Source organism: Myodes glareolus, chromosome 18 (genome assembly GCF_982192425.1).
Source record: "Myodes glareolus chromosome 18, mMyoGla1.1, whole genome shotgun sequence".
NCBI classification, from domain to species: Eukaryota; Metazoa; Chordata; class Mammalia; order Rodentia; family Cricetidae; genus Myodes; species Myodes glareolus.
The window spans coordinates 62138876-62151957 of record NC_142043.1 but is presented as its reverse complement, the minus strand read 5'-3'; the positions used below and the strand labels follow the sequence as shown (position 1 = coordinate 62151957).

The 13082-nt window shown below is 50.4% G+C and overlaps 1 protein-coding gene across 1 annotated transcript in view; it reads left to right on the top strand.

The window, feature by feature from the left end:
• The window catches only part of Slx9 (SLX9 ribosome biogenesis factor), a 33340-nt gene extending 21931 nt beyond the window's left edge, over positions 1 to 11409 (top strand). Inside the window, exons 5-6 of the mRNA XM_087898281.1 lie at positions 7209 to 7277; positions 9501 to 11409. Coding sequence (XP_087754407.1) covers positions 7209 to 7277; positions 9501 to 9624 — 193 coding nt within the window. The 3' untranslated portion in view covers positions 9625 to 11409. The remainder of the gene's footprint in view (positions 1 to 7208; positions 7278 to 9500) is intronic.
• The last annotated feature ends 1673 nt before the right edge of the window (positions 11410 to 13082 follow it).

Genomic DNA, 13082 nt, shown 5'->3' with positions numbered 1-13082 from the left:
CTTCTTCGAACTCACCTCAGTGTCCAGCCTACGCATGCACACGGGCCTTGTGGCCATTGCTGTGTGTCCAGTGACCTTCCTGTGCCCCTTGCAGACAGTTCTGACATCCCGTTCTCAGTCCTTCACCTGCCACCTGCCTGTGTTCCTCTGTCCCCTGATCCCCACTAAGGGTGAGTGTCTGTATGTGGGCACTCTGTGGGGAGACCTCAGTTAGTAGGCATGGACCCTACCCAGCCCTAAGCCTGTCTAACCTGTTTGCGCAGTGAAGGAATGAAGAATGGGCACAGGGCAAGGGGCACTCAAAAGTGCAGAGCAGCACTCGTGGGCAGGGGGAGCAGCTTCAGGGCTCTCTGCTCTCGTAGTTGCTGGGCTTTCAGTGTCTCTTTGTCGTTACTGGTTTTTGGTTTTTTATCATTCATGCATTCATTTACTTATTTATTTATTTGAGGGTTTATAACTCATCGTATAATTCAGACCAACCTTGAACTTAATGCTGTTCTCCTGCCTCCGCCTTCTAAGTGTTGGGATTACAGTTGTAAGCCACCACGAGACTTGTTTCTTCTTATTTTACCTTCTAAAACAATCCTCTCTCCTACTGAATTTTCATCTGGGGATAAAGCAAAGGTTATGTACACTTCATCTGTGAACCCTCACCCTTATCGTGGGGCAGGTGGATGGCATGCTGTGAAGTCAAATGGCCAAGGGGTGGCTTCCCAAGATGGAACACCCATTCTGTTCAAGCCAGATTCGGCGCTGACACAAGGTCAAGCCTCGAGCTGAACAGAGCCAGCGATGCAGATTCCATTCCTGGTTCTTAAGCAAAAAAATGTGACCCTGGTCAAGGGTCCCTTCCCTCTTTATAGTTTCTCATCTGAAAAATGTGCTTGGGGCTCCCAGAATGGGGAGAGCTGCATAAACAGTCTGCTCTACCAGTCCAGGGAGGAACGTGTTGGGACTGTGTGCCTGCTCAGGGCTGCTTCAGCTGTGATGGGAGAAGGTTCCCATCTTGTCCCAGCCCTGAGTGCTTTGCTCACACACTAAATTTAAAGCAGTAATTAGGGGATTGAGGAAACATCTCAGTCTGTCTAGTCCTTGCTGTGCACTGTTGGTGGCCTGAGTTTGGATCTCCAGCACCCATGTAAAAATCCGGACATGGCTCTGTAACCCCAGTGCCACGTGGGTGGAGACAGCAAGATTTCTGGAGCTCATTGGCCGGCTGGTTTAGCCAAATTGATAATCCAAGTAAAGTGAGGTAGAGCTATTGAGGAAGATGCTGGGAGTTGATCTCTGGCCTTCACATGTGCATGCACACACACTCACACACATGTGCATACCTATGTGAGCACACCTATGTGAATGCACACCACAAAAGGAAATAGTAATTTACTGGAGGGAGCTTGACATGTGGTCCTCCTGCTTCCTCAGGCTCCTCCTGAGTGTGAGCTTTTCAGACTGAGACAGGCATTTGGGGAGAGCTGGGAGGGAGGGGGAGATTGAGACATGGTTTCTTTGTGTAGCACTGGCTGTCCTGGAACTCGCTCTGTAGACAAGGCTGGCCTCTAAATGATCTACCTGCTTGTGCCTCCTGAATTTTGAGATTAAAGTCGTGCGCTACCACCACCCAGTGAGTTGAGCCTTTTTCACCATGCCCCACCCCATGTTTTTTACCCCAGGTAGAGAAGACCTGGGTTATTGGGAGGAAGCTCATGCAGACTGAGGCCTTCTTCATGTCATTATCCATGCACTCACTGCCAGCCTAACTCATCACTGAAGCGCCCAGAGGAGGTGTTTCCCAGGACGCTCATTGTGCTGGACTCTGTGCCTTTGGGAAGGGCGTGGCCACGCTGGGCCCAGGGTGGGGAGCTATGTTCCCTCTTCTTCGGGACAGGGTTTGCAGAGTCTTGCTTTCTACTGCAGAGGCATCTTTTCTCTTCCCTGAGTATTTCCCCATCATTGGTTTATGTTCTTGAGGACTCATGAGTGTCTACTTTATGCTCTGGGCTATCATCCAACGCCACTTCCTTTAAACTGCAATTGTTTCAACAGTGGCCACCGGCATTTCTTTCAGTAGCTCCCTGATGGCTCTGGTCTGCCCATCCGTGGGGTGGGTGTGTCTGAGGGCTTACTCACCTTCTGATGTTAACAGATGCTGGGATCTCTCCTTAGGCATCTTCTGCCTGGTCCTGGTACCAGGTGTTTCTCCAGGGAGCCTGGTTCCTTGCCTTGGGGAATGATGCCAGACAGCAGGATCTGAGACTGGAGTGCTGGTCACCTCAGAGTCTGACTTCTGACAGAGCAGATGCTCCAGTACACACACCAACCCAAGCATGTGTACTTGGAGTTAGGAGAGCCTTCCAAGACTGTCCTCACTGTAGCAACTACGAGCATGCACTCCACTGTGGTGGTTCGGGAAGTATTCAGTGGTCTCCGAGAGAGCTGTTACATCATAGTCATGGTTGTACAGGAAAGGGAAGAGACACACAACAGAACATGGGGAGTCCCAGAGGCAGAGCTAAAGTCAGGGTGGGAGGCTCACCCAGCACTGAGGACTGCAGTTGGGGATGTTTACATGCCAGTGACTCTGCCTTCGGCCACTCTTCTCCATACCTGCACCCTGCCAGCCCCTTGGCCACCTAATGCCTAACTGGCCTTTTCCAGGACAGTGTTTTTCACAGTGGGAAGAATGGTGCTATGTCTGATGGCCACACTTTCTGCCCCCCTCATGTCCTAGGCTCAAAGGGACTTTATGTGGGACAGTCCTGTGACCTTCTCCCATACCATGGGATCTACTGCAAGTCCATGGTATGGCCTAGTACTGTTGCATGTCAGAATGGCCTAAGGGTCTTCACAATACTCTCCAAGTACTCTCTGTAGTGACTGCTCTCTCTCTGGAGCTAGACTGGAGGGTCACAATACCCTCCAGGTACCCCCTGTAGTGGCTGCTCTCTCTCCTGGAACTAGGCTGGAGGGTCTACAGGATTCCTGAGGTAGACTGTTGTTGTGGGAAGCAGCTAGTTAGTTCCTGGCTGCTCAGCCCCAAAATAACCACACAAAACTATATTAATTAAAACACTGCTTAGCCCAATAGCTCTAGCTTCTTATTGTTTAACTCTTATATTAATTTACCCCATTTATATTAATCTGTATCTCACCACGAAATCGTGGCCTACCAGCAAAATTTCAGCACGTCTATCTTCGACAGCTCAATGGCATCTGTCTGACTCCACCCTTCTTTCTCTCAGCATTCAGTCCAGTCCTCCCTGCCTACCTAAGTTCTGCCCTATCAACAGGCCAAGGCAGTTTCTTTATTCTTTAATGGTAATCACAGCACACAGAGGGGACTCCCACATCACCTCCCTTTCTCTGTTTAAATAAAAAAGGTTTTAACTTTAACATAGTAAAATTGTATATAACAAAACAGGTATCAAGCAAGAATTACAGTTACAATATTTATATCTATCTATTCTTCAACTTCATCAAAGACTCCAGAAGGATATAAAGTTAACAGGATGTGCATTGCAAACAACTTCCAACATTCTAGAATTGACAGAGACATCTTGCTACCTGAACAGTCACCCAATGTTCTTCTGTACCGTTGGGGGCATCCATCTTCAGCCTATAAGTCCATAGTATCTAGCAGACTTTTCCACGAAGGAGGAACTTTCAGAGATGGTTTTGCCTATACTGGCAGTTTGTCCATCACATTTTTCTGTGTTCTGCAGAATGTCTAGCAGACTCTTACATATAGCAGGAACCCCGAAGGACTAGACCTTGTAGACCATGTTATTACTAACCAACCTACTTATGAGAGATGAAATTCTCTAGAATAGGCTGGCTACAGTGGCACATGTCTTTAATCCCAGCACTCTGGAGGCAAAGACAGGTAGGTATATGAGTTTGAAGCCAGACTGGTCTACAGATCAACCAGAACTGTAGAACCCCTGGAACTCCTGTCTTAAAAGACAAAAACAATAAAAAGAAAGGAAATCTCTATGACAGGGCTTATGCTTTTTCTATTCATGGCCTCTTCACACCTGAGAGTACTTTTTTCCCCCTTTCTTTTTTTTTGGAGACAGGGTCTCTGGCAGGCCTGGAACTCACTTTGTAGACCAGGCTGACCTCAAACTCACGGAGGTCTTTTGGCCCACGTCCTAAGATTAAAGATGTGTGCCACTATGCCCTATTCCCGGGAAGGTTTTATATGACTCCAAGTACATAGGTTTATAAGGTAGCTGTACAAATCAACCACTGACAGAATAAATCATAAATCAAAAATTTATTTTAGAACAATCATGTAGGATATATATAATTTTGCCTTTATTAAAGATAAAAGCATATTTGTATACTGATGAGGTGAATATGCTTGTTTAACATGAATCAGATCTTGGGCTGAAGAGATGGGTCAGTGATCAAGAATGCCTATTGCTTTTGCAGAGTACCTGGTTCATTTCCCAGCACCCACGCTGAGTGGCTCACAGCCATCTGTAACTCCGGCTCCAGGGGCTCCTACGCCCTCTTCTGACCTCTGTGGGCACCTGTACTCCTGGCATCCACTCACAGACACATACATGCACACATAAGTAAAATTAAAAACAAATCTTTTTTAAAAAATAATAAATCCTGACTGTACATTTTTTTTTAAGGATGTAGAGTATCTATATCCTTAAGTCAGAGTTATAGCCCCTGTCCCCACTGTTGAGAGTCCCAGAAGAGGGCCAAGCTACACAACTGTAACACATGCAAAGGGCCCAGATCAGTCTCACACAGGCTCCCTGGTTATTGGTTCAGTCTCTCTGAGCTCCTATGACCAGGTTAGTTGATTCTGTGAGTTTTCTTGTGGTGGTCTTGACCCTCCAGCTTCTACAGTCCTTCCTCCTCATCTTCAGGAGCAGGATTCCCCCAACTCTTCCTGATGTTTGACTGTGGTCTGCATCTGTTCTTATCAGTTGTTTGATGAAGCCTCTCTGATGACGGTTGGGTCAGACACCAATTTGGTCACAGGAGATGACCAGTTCCGGTCTCGTATCCTCTTTTGCTAGGAGTCTTAGTTGTGGTCATCTTTGTGGATTCCTGGGAGGTCCCCTTATGCCAGGTTTTTACCTGGCCTCAAGATACCCTCCCCATTTCCAGTAGTCTGTTTTAGTACTCTTACCCCTCTGTAACCCCCCAACCTGATCGCTCATGTTCCCATCCCCGCTCACCTTAGTTTACTCAAAAAAATCTCCATTCCCCCTTCCCAGGGAAATCCATGTGTCCTGCCTCGGGCCCTCTCTGGGGCTGTGGGTTATAAAGTTACCCTTCATTTGGCAGCTGCTCTCCACATATAAGTGGATACACACCATGCTTATCTTTCTTGGTCTGGTTTATGTCACTCAGGATGACTGTTTTCTAGTTCCATTCATTTGCCTTCAAATTTCCTGGTGTCTTTTTTTTTTTAACAGCTGAGAATTACTCCATGTATAAGTGTACCACATTTTCTTTATCCTTTCCTTAGTTGAGGGGCATCTAGGTTGTCAAACAGAAATTTTTAAATCAAGGGTTGTATAAATGCAGCACGAAGACCCCCTGACTTGATACTGATAAGAACACATTACAAGCCTTTGTTTCCCCAGCTGACCATGATGCTTCTCTGAGAGCCATAAACCTTACACTGCCACTGCTCCCGTGTAACCGCCTTGAATCCGAGCTGACAGGTCAGGCACACTGCTGGTTGGCATTGCATGCTGGGAGCATTCAGGACCAAGGCTGCAGTAAAGGTGCATGATGCAACTCAGGCAAACTCTGCCAAAAACATCCTGGATTCATTTGGCCTTTGGTTCTGAATCTATTTTTGGCTGTTGTATGTTTGGAAATCTACTAGTTTTAAATTTTTCAGTTATGAAACACCATATGGGGCTGCGCTCTAGGAAGTCCCCTGTCTATCTGTCCGTGGAAGAACTTCACAGGGTTAGTTAGGCTGTGTTCTTGTTCCCAGTGTCTGAGTTCAGGATCACTCTGCCTCTGCGTAGAGGTCTGTGAGACCTGGACTGCAGTCTCCGGACTCAGAGAGGCCCCGGACTGCATTTTACAGCCAGTGGGGCTGAGGGAGCTCCCTAGCTAGGTCACCTGAGGCGCTGTTCCTGTCCAGACTGGGCTGGAGACCTTGGCCACCACTGCTTAGGTAGGGTCTTCTCATACCACGGTGGATTCTGGGGCCTCTGGGAGGACTAACAAACAGGCATGAGGTCACCATCCTAACCAACTGGGGACCAGAGACCAGGATGTGAGGAGCCCTGAGAAGACAGAAGTGTTGTGCATTCATAGTTGAAAAGGAGCTTGACTAGGAGCCCAGGTCTGCTCTCAGGAGTCTAGATTAGATACTGCTCCAGGACACGGTGCTTTCTGCCCTCCCTCTGCTGCCTCCCGCTCAGCGCTCCTCCTTCACTTGCTCAGCATGGCATCTCTGAAATCATCCTGTCAGGTGGTGGTGGGCTCTGGGATTGTCCTCTCTGCCATTGCTGGGCAGAGATTCCAAAGACTGATTCAGTTCCTGGGGACCTGCAAGAATGCTCCTGGCATGGCTGGAGCCATCAGAGTCGACCTTAGGAGATTGCTACCTGGCACTGAGCCCCAGACTCACAGACTAACCCCTAATGTCAGACCCAGTGCGGTGGCTTAGAAGACTCTGAGAATCTTTTCAGGGTACCCTCATCTGGAGGTCAGCAGGCAAGTTTCTCAGTGCACTTTGACATCAGTAGGGCGGACACGGGGTTCATGTCTGGCTCCTAAGGTCACGTTGGAGTGGCATTTGCCGCAGACCTCTGGTAGAGCTCTCTGTTCTCTCATCAGAAGTGAGGGGACAGATGTCAGGTACCTGTGTCTTGTCAGGAAGTGCGATGTGTTTTAAGGTTAGTGGAGTAAAGGGTCCAGGGCAGGCTGCTGCCTGGAAGGCTTTTGCATTCAGGTCGGACAGGTGGCAGACTCAGGGTACAGATGTGATTTGTTTTCCTAGGGTGATGTCTTTCTGTATCACACAGGAACCTTAGGGAGTAAGACAAGACCCTGGATACTGTGGTTATGGGACCCAGGTGCCACAGCTCATCTAGACCTACAGCCAGTGTACAGTGTGGAGCTCATGAACTCCTGGTGGTGTAGACACTAGGGGAGCCACAGAGACAGATTTCCTAGTGAAGTGTGGTGTCACTGACTTGAATTTTCTGTGTCCACAGGAGGGTGACCAGCAAGCCCAGGCCAGTGGAGCTTAGCCGGATGAGTACAGCCCAGAGACAGCAGCTCCTGTGAGTACAACCCTACCCCCGGGGCCACCGGGGCCTTCTTCCTGATCTCATCTACACCCCAGCCTCCCACCATCTTCTCTGGCCTGGTTTGGCTTCTGACTCTAGATGGGAGACATTGCTGGGACTAAGAACTTTGCTGTCCTGTAGTTAGGCCTTGGACGCCTATCGGGAGTGATTCCAGGGAGTGGTGACAGCATCTGTGTATGGAGCTTTCCCTACCTGAGCCTCTGGTACGGTGGCTGGGACATGTGCTTACCGTGGGTTAGACACACACAACCCCTACACCTTGTCCCATTGGCGGTATTGTCCCGTTGGCTGACTGACATTGTACTAAAATGTGAGCGTGGCCAGGAGATTCTTGGCTCATTCTTTGACCTCTGCAGACTTGGCTGCAGTGGTGTGCTGGCTTTAGGGGAATCTGAGGCAGCCTGAATCTCACACCCACGCGTGTTTTTTTTCTGTTTATTTGTTGTTTTTGCTTCCAAAATGATCTTTTTTTTTCCCTTGTCTATGTATAGAACCTCTGTTATTTAGTAGTGTTGAGTGTTCTGTGTCAATTTTTCCTGAAGCTCTTCCTGTTCTTTCATTGTATAGGTTAAAGCTTTTTTTTTTTTTTTTTTTTTTTTTTTTTTTTTTTTTAAATCAAGACAGGATTTCTTTGTAGCTTGGAGCCTGTCCTGAAACTAGCTCTTGTAGACCAGGCTGGCCTCGACCTCACAGAGATCCACCTGTCTCTGCCTCCCGAGTGCTGGAATAAAGGCATGCGCCACCACTGCCCTGCTCGTTTTTGAGATAGTACTTACTAAGTTACCCAGGCTAGTCTTGAACTTGCTCTCTCTGACCAAGGCAGGCCTTGAAGTTTTTGTCCTCTTGTGTCCGCCTTCTGAACAGCTGGAGTTCCAGGCCCAGGCAGTAGGCCCAGCAGGCCCAGGCAGTAGGCCCAGCTAGCCTCATTCCTGTTCTGCAGACTGATTCCCAGTCCTCAGCCTCGGAGCTCCATCGTGCATTTCAGGCTTCCCCATCTTTCCGCCACACCTCTCAATCTGTCTTTCTTGGTTCCTTGCGGACCTATATGCCTTTCTTTTTCCCTCTCCTGCGAACATACGTCTTTCTCAGCCGCTTTGTCTGAGGGCAGCTAGTGCAAACAGTTCTGCTGAGCGAGCATCCACCTTACTGTTCTCTGGCAGTTGCTCTCCTGAGCCTCTGCTATAACCCAGCCTGGACCAGGGCAGCTCCCTCTGCACCGTGACTGGGATGAGCCGCAGCTCTACCTGCTGGAAGGTGCCCCGTCCCCGCAGCTTCTTCTGTTGCTGCACCTCCTACGTCTTCCCCACCTGTCTTAATCTCTCTTCTGGTGCTGTGAAGAGCCACCATGACCAAGGCGACTCATAAAAGAAAGCTTCTAACTAGGAGCTGACTTGCAGTTTTCGAGGTTTAATCCATGATCCTCAAGGTGGAAAGCAGACAGGCATGGTGCTGGGACAGCGGCCGAGAGCTTTACAGAAAAAGAGACTGGGCCTGGTGTGGGTTTTGAAACCTCAAAGCCTACCCTCAGTGACACACCTCCCCCAGCAAGGCCACAACTCCTAATCTTCCCCAGATAGTTCCACCAAAAATTCAAACATGAGCTTATAAGGCCATTTTCATTCAAACCACCACACCTTCTTTGTTGACTGACATCGCATTCAGAAGCAACACAGGCTGGTGGCTTATGTCTCCAGGTTCTGCTGAAGGTGACTGCTAGGTGAGAGAAAGGCTGAGAGGACCTGACATCCAAGGCTCTTGTGTGTCTAAGAGGTCAGGGTCACTAAGGAAGCTAGGCCCCGGAGTTGCCTGTGTGCATAGCTGTGTCACTGCCCCATTGCTTAGCGCTCTCCAGTACACATCTATTCTGGGCTTATTTGGGGGGAAAGGCACCTCTTATATAAGGCTGTCTTCAGGGCACGTGAGCTGCCTCTGCTCCCCACTTGTCAGCTTTTGCCTTGGCTGCAGCCCCTAGCACATTCCTCTTAGACCTACTGGTAAGGTGACCCCGTCTGTGGTTGATGTGCACTCAGCGGCCCCTGTGCCCTTGCCTCTGCTGGAAGCCCTGTGGCCCTGGCACTGTACCTTGTGCTGCTTCTGGGCCCCTGCTGTCTGCTCTAATCTTAGGCCCGGGCCTGTCGTGTGGGTCCTGGGAGTTCTTGTTCTTCCTGTGCTGACCTCTGTTTTCCATTCTTTCAGTGAGGAAGAAAGGACCCGTTTTCGGGAGCTGCTGGCCAGTTCATCCTACAGAGCCAGTCCCCTGCTGGCCATCGGGCGGCAGCTGGCCCACCAGATGCAGCTGGAAGGTGGCAACCAACTCTAACCAGGACAGTGTGTGCTGTGAGATCCTTGGACTCACATGTGGGTAGAGGTGCCAGCAGCTCTTGAATTCTGTCCTGTACCTGCGTGGCCGCCTGACCAGTCTGAGACCTAGGGAAGGGGACGGAAGAGCTGCTGGAGGACAAATAAAGTGACCTGTGGCCTGTGCTTCTGTGACCTGCAGCCTTCTGGGGCTTCACTTCCCACTGAGAGCCAGCCACGCCTGGATTTCCGGCACTGACCTGATTCTGGGACAGCTGTCCTGGGCATCTGCAGAACAAGCCCAGGGTCCCCCGCTAGTGGGGGGTGGGGGAGAGGAGTTGGGTGGTTGCTCATGTGTAGATTTGCAGGGGCTATCCCAGTGTGAATGGGGCCTATCAAGTAATTCCATCCCTGAGACCATGGCACTACTCCCCAACTCTGTTTGGGACCCTGGTCACAACAGGGCAGCCCAGCTGGCTGCCTTGCTTCTCACATGGTCTGCCTTCACCCAGGCCACACCTACTTGTGGCTTTGGCTTCTCTCAGCCCAGGCTGCTCGCTGCTGCCATTTAGTACAATGATCAGGGAAACAAGTGGTCCCGCCTGGAGGCAGAACAGGCCCAGCCCTGTGGTCGCTTGACTGGTGGCAAGATAGACTCGTGTTAACATTTGTGGGCTCTCAGGATGTGAAAGGCAAGGGCAGCACCCACAGATCCCATCACCCACACTGACCCATATCCCACCTTACATCTGGAAGGTGCTGATGTGACTTCTCACCCCCCCCACCCCAAGGTGATCCCTAGACTTTTACAGGGGCACCCACATGCTCAGGCCTCATCCTCATAGGTCTCCTGCCCCATAAGTGAGGACTAGCAGCAGTGGAGCCTGGGCAGAGCAGATGAGGACCCCAGTCCTGGTATGGACATCATAGGGCCTTGGTGAAGGTAAGAGAGAATAGATCTGAACTGGGTGTGGCAGAGGCAGACAGATCTCTGAGTTCAAGGCCAGCCTGATATACAGAGCAAGTTCCAGGACAGCCAGAACTACACTGTCTCAAAAACAAACAAATAAATTAACTAATTAAAAAAAAAAAAGTGTGGCAAGGCCTGGTCACAGACTCAGATTCCTTCTGTCAGAGGCCATTTCCCATTTCAGCCATCTGCTGAGACACTGGAGCTGCCTTGCTGGCGGGGACTAGGGGCTCATGAAGAGAAACCATGTGTGCCTTAACCCACCTGTGGTGCAAGTGCTGTTCTGTGTGGCTGGCACTGCTTACAGTTTCCTGTCTTCACACTCTGTGTGCTGAGGTTTCTGGGATACGACTTGAAGTGACCCCAGTCTGGCCCTGGTTGCTAACGCACTTTCATGATGCCTGCTGCAACCTAGGGCCATCCTTCAGGGTTCTACCTGGGAGAGCATTCCACAGGCCAACTTCATGTACAGGACAATTGCAGCAGGTCAGGGCCAGTCCAGCAGAGGACACGTGCATGGACTGAGCAGGAGAGAAGTCAAGCGGGCATCACTGGAACTGCCTCAGAAACGCTGCAAAGGAGTGGCCCAAGGTGACGGTGTGTGAGAGCAGAGTGTCTCTCAGCTGGCCAGAGACTGAACACCGCGGGCAGGCAGGGGTTTGTTGGCTGTGGTTACCCTATTTTACTTCAGGCAAAGCATGTGCTCTCACACGGATGGACGCGGACGGCAGATCCAAAGAAAGCGGTTCCCTGCGTGGGTGATGGAAGTTTGCTGTTTTTGTATTTCTTGATCTTTATAGAATGAATTACATAGCAATACATTTCTGTGAAAACATACAGTTCCCTGGTTTTCTTGCTGATTTGAAAGTGACATAGCAGATGAAATGACCCTGAGGGACAGCAGTGCCTTGGTCCCTGAGGTGGAACCTGGCTTCTGCAGCCACACCCAACTTAGGATGCCCCAGCCACCAAGATAGGGTCAGGGAAGTCAGACAGTGGGAGCAGGAGGCAGCCAGAGTACGTCTCTGAGGGTGGTTGTCTGCTAAGCAGATACGGGCGGCTGTGGGGATGCTACTGTGACTGTCCCCAGAGACCCTCTATTGGGAGGAAGCGGGGCCCTGTGAACCTAGATCTTTAGGAGTGTACCCTCATACACTGCATTGTGCATTGGGACCCTCTTGGATTTTTCAGTAACACAAACATCACCACCATGGGGACAAGCCACCAGGGACAGACCTTTTCTCATAAGTCCATTCTCGGATACTTTGTCAGCAAAACATGCCCAGCACAGGAAGACAAGTCGGTGGCCCCAGACTAAGGGACTCCCAACTAAGCAGTATCCCCTTGCGCCCAGACCCTGATCGTGGGCTTTCCTCTGTCCTAAGCAGGACTGGATCTGCCTGCTCCATCCTTACTGGGGTGTGTATGGTAGTTGGGAGGGAGGCTGTCATAAGTCCTGGTAATTGGGACACTGAGGGACCTCATCTCTCAGCAGCCAGCCAGACAAGAGCCATACTGCAGTGTGGCCTGGACTTGCTCCCCAGTTGTGTGCCCTCTCCTCAGGTCCCTTTTACATTTCTACTGTGCTATTCCCGGCTGCCAACCTGCTAAAGCAGGATTCCCTGATCCTGGGCAGACCACACAGCTTACCCTTGTGTGCTGGGATAAATTATAGATGGCCTTCATTTGTATGACAATCAGAATGCATGGAGCACCCCGAGTACCCCACCCTGGTCTCCCCGCTCCAACAGGCTTGGAGACTTGGGTGACTAGGACATCACAGGACTTGGTATTGCTTTGTGAGTATAGAGTCAGGTTGGCGTAGCCACACAGTGGTGTGGCAGGAGCCTTGTACCAGCTGGGTAGCATAATGAAACAGTTTGGAGCCCGAATGCTCACAGCCATGTCCCACACTGCTTCTCTTTCTACTCTGGTCCCAGGATTTGGGGGTCATGGGGGGAAGGGGAAAGTGTGAGCCTGCATGCCCATGCTCAGAACAGTCACTCGATTTAGGGCTCTCTGCTCTGACCGTAGTTGTTGAGACAGAGTTGCTACATAGCACAGGCTGGCCTCACACTTGCGGCCAACCTCCTACCTCAGTCTACCAAGCGATGGCATCACAGGTGTGTCCCACCTGACTTCATTTTCAAATTTGCCGACCCTTGACTCTTCTGGGAGTGCGGTTTCTCAGAATAGAAAATTGGTCTGGGCACCTGGGTTTTTAGCATTTCTCTGAGATGAACAGTCCTTGGAACCCTACTGGGTTGGGAGGTGAGGAGACGGTGATGCTGGAGAGCCAGGGGCCCGGGGGAGTGATGGAGCAGTCTGTGGGTGCAGCTGTGGCCAGGTCTTCCATTGGTGGCATGCTTTACATACGCCTATGTGATACCCTTTGTCTTATACTGTTTCTTTTCCCACAGGCCGGAAGCCATGGACCGTGGGTAGAGGGTGCTTTGTGCTCCCTGTCATTGGATGATTGAATGATGGGAAAAATGAGTGGAGGGCATCTC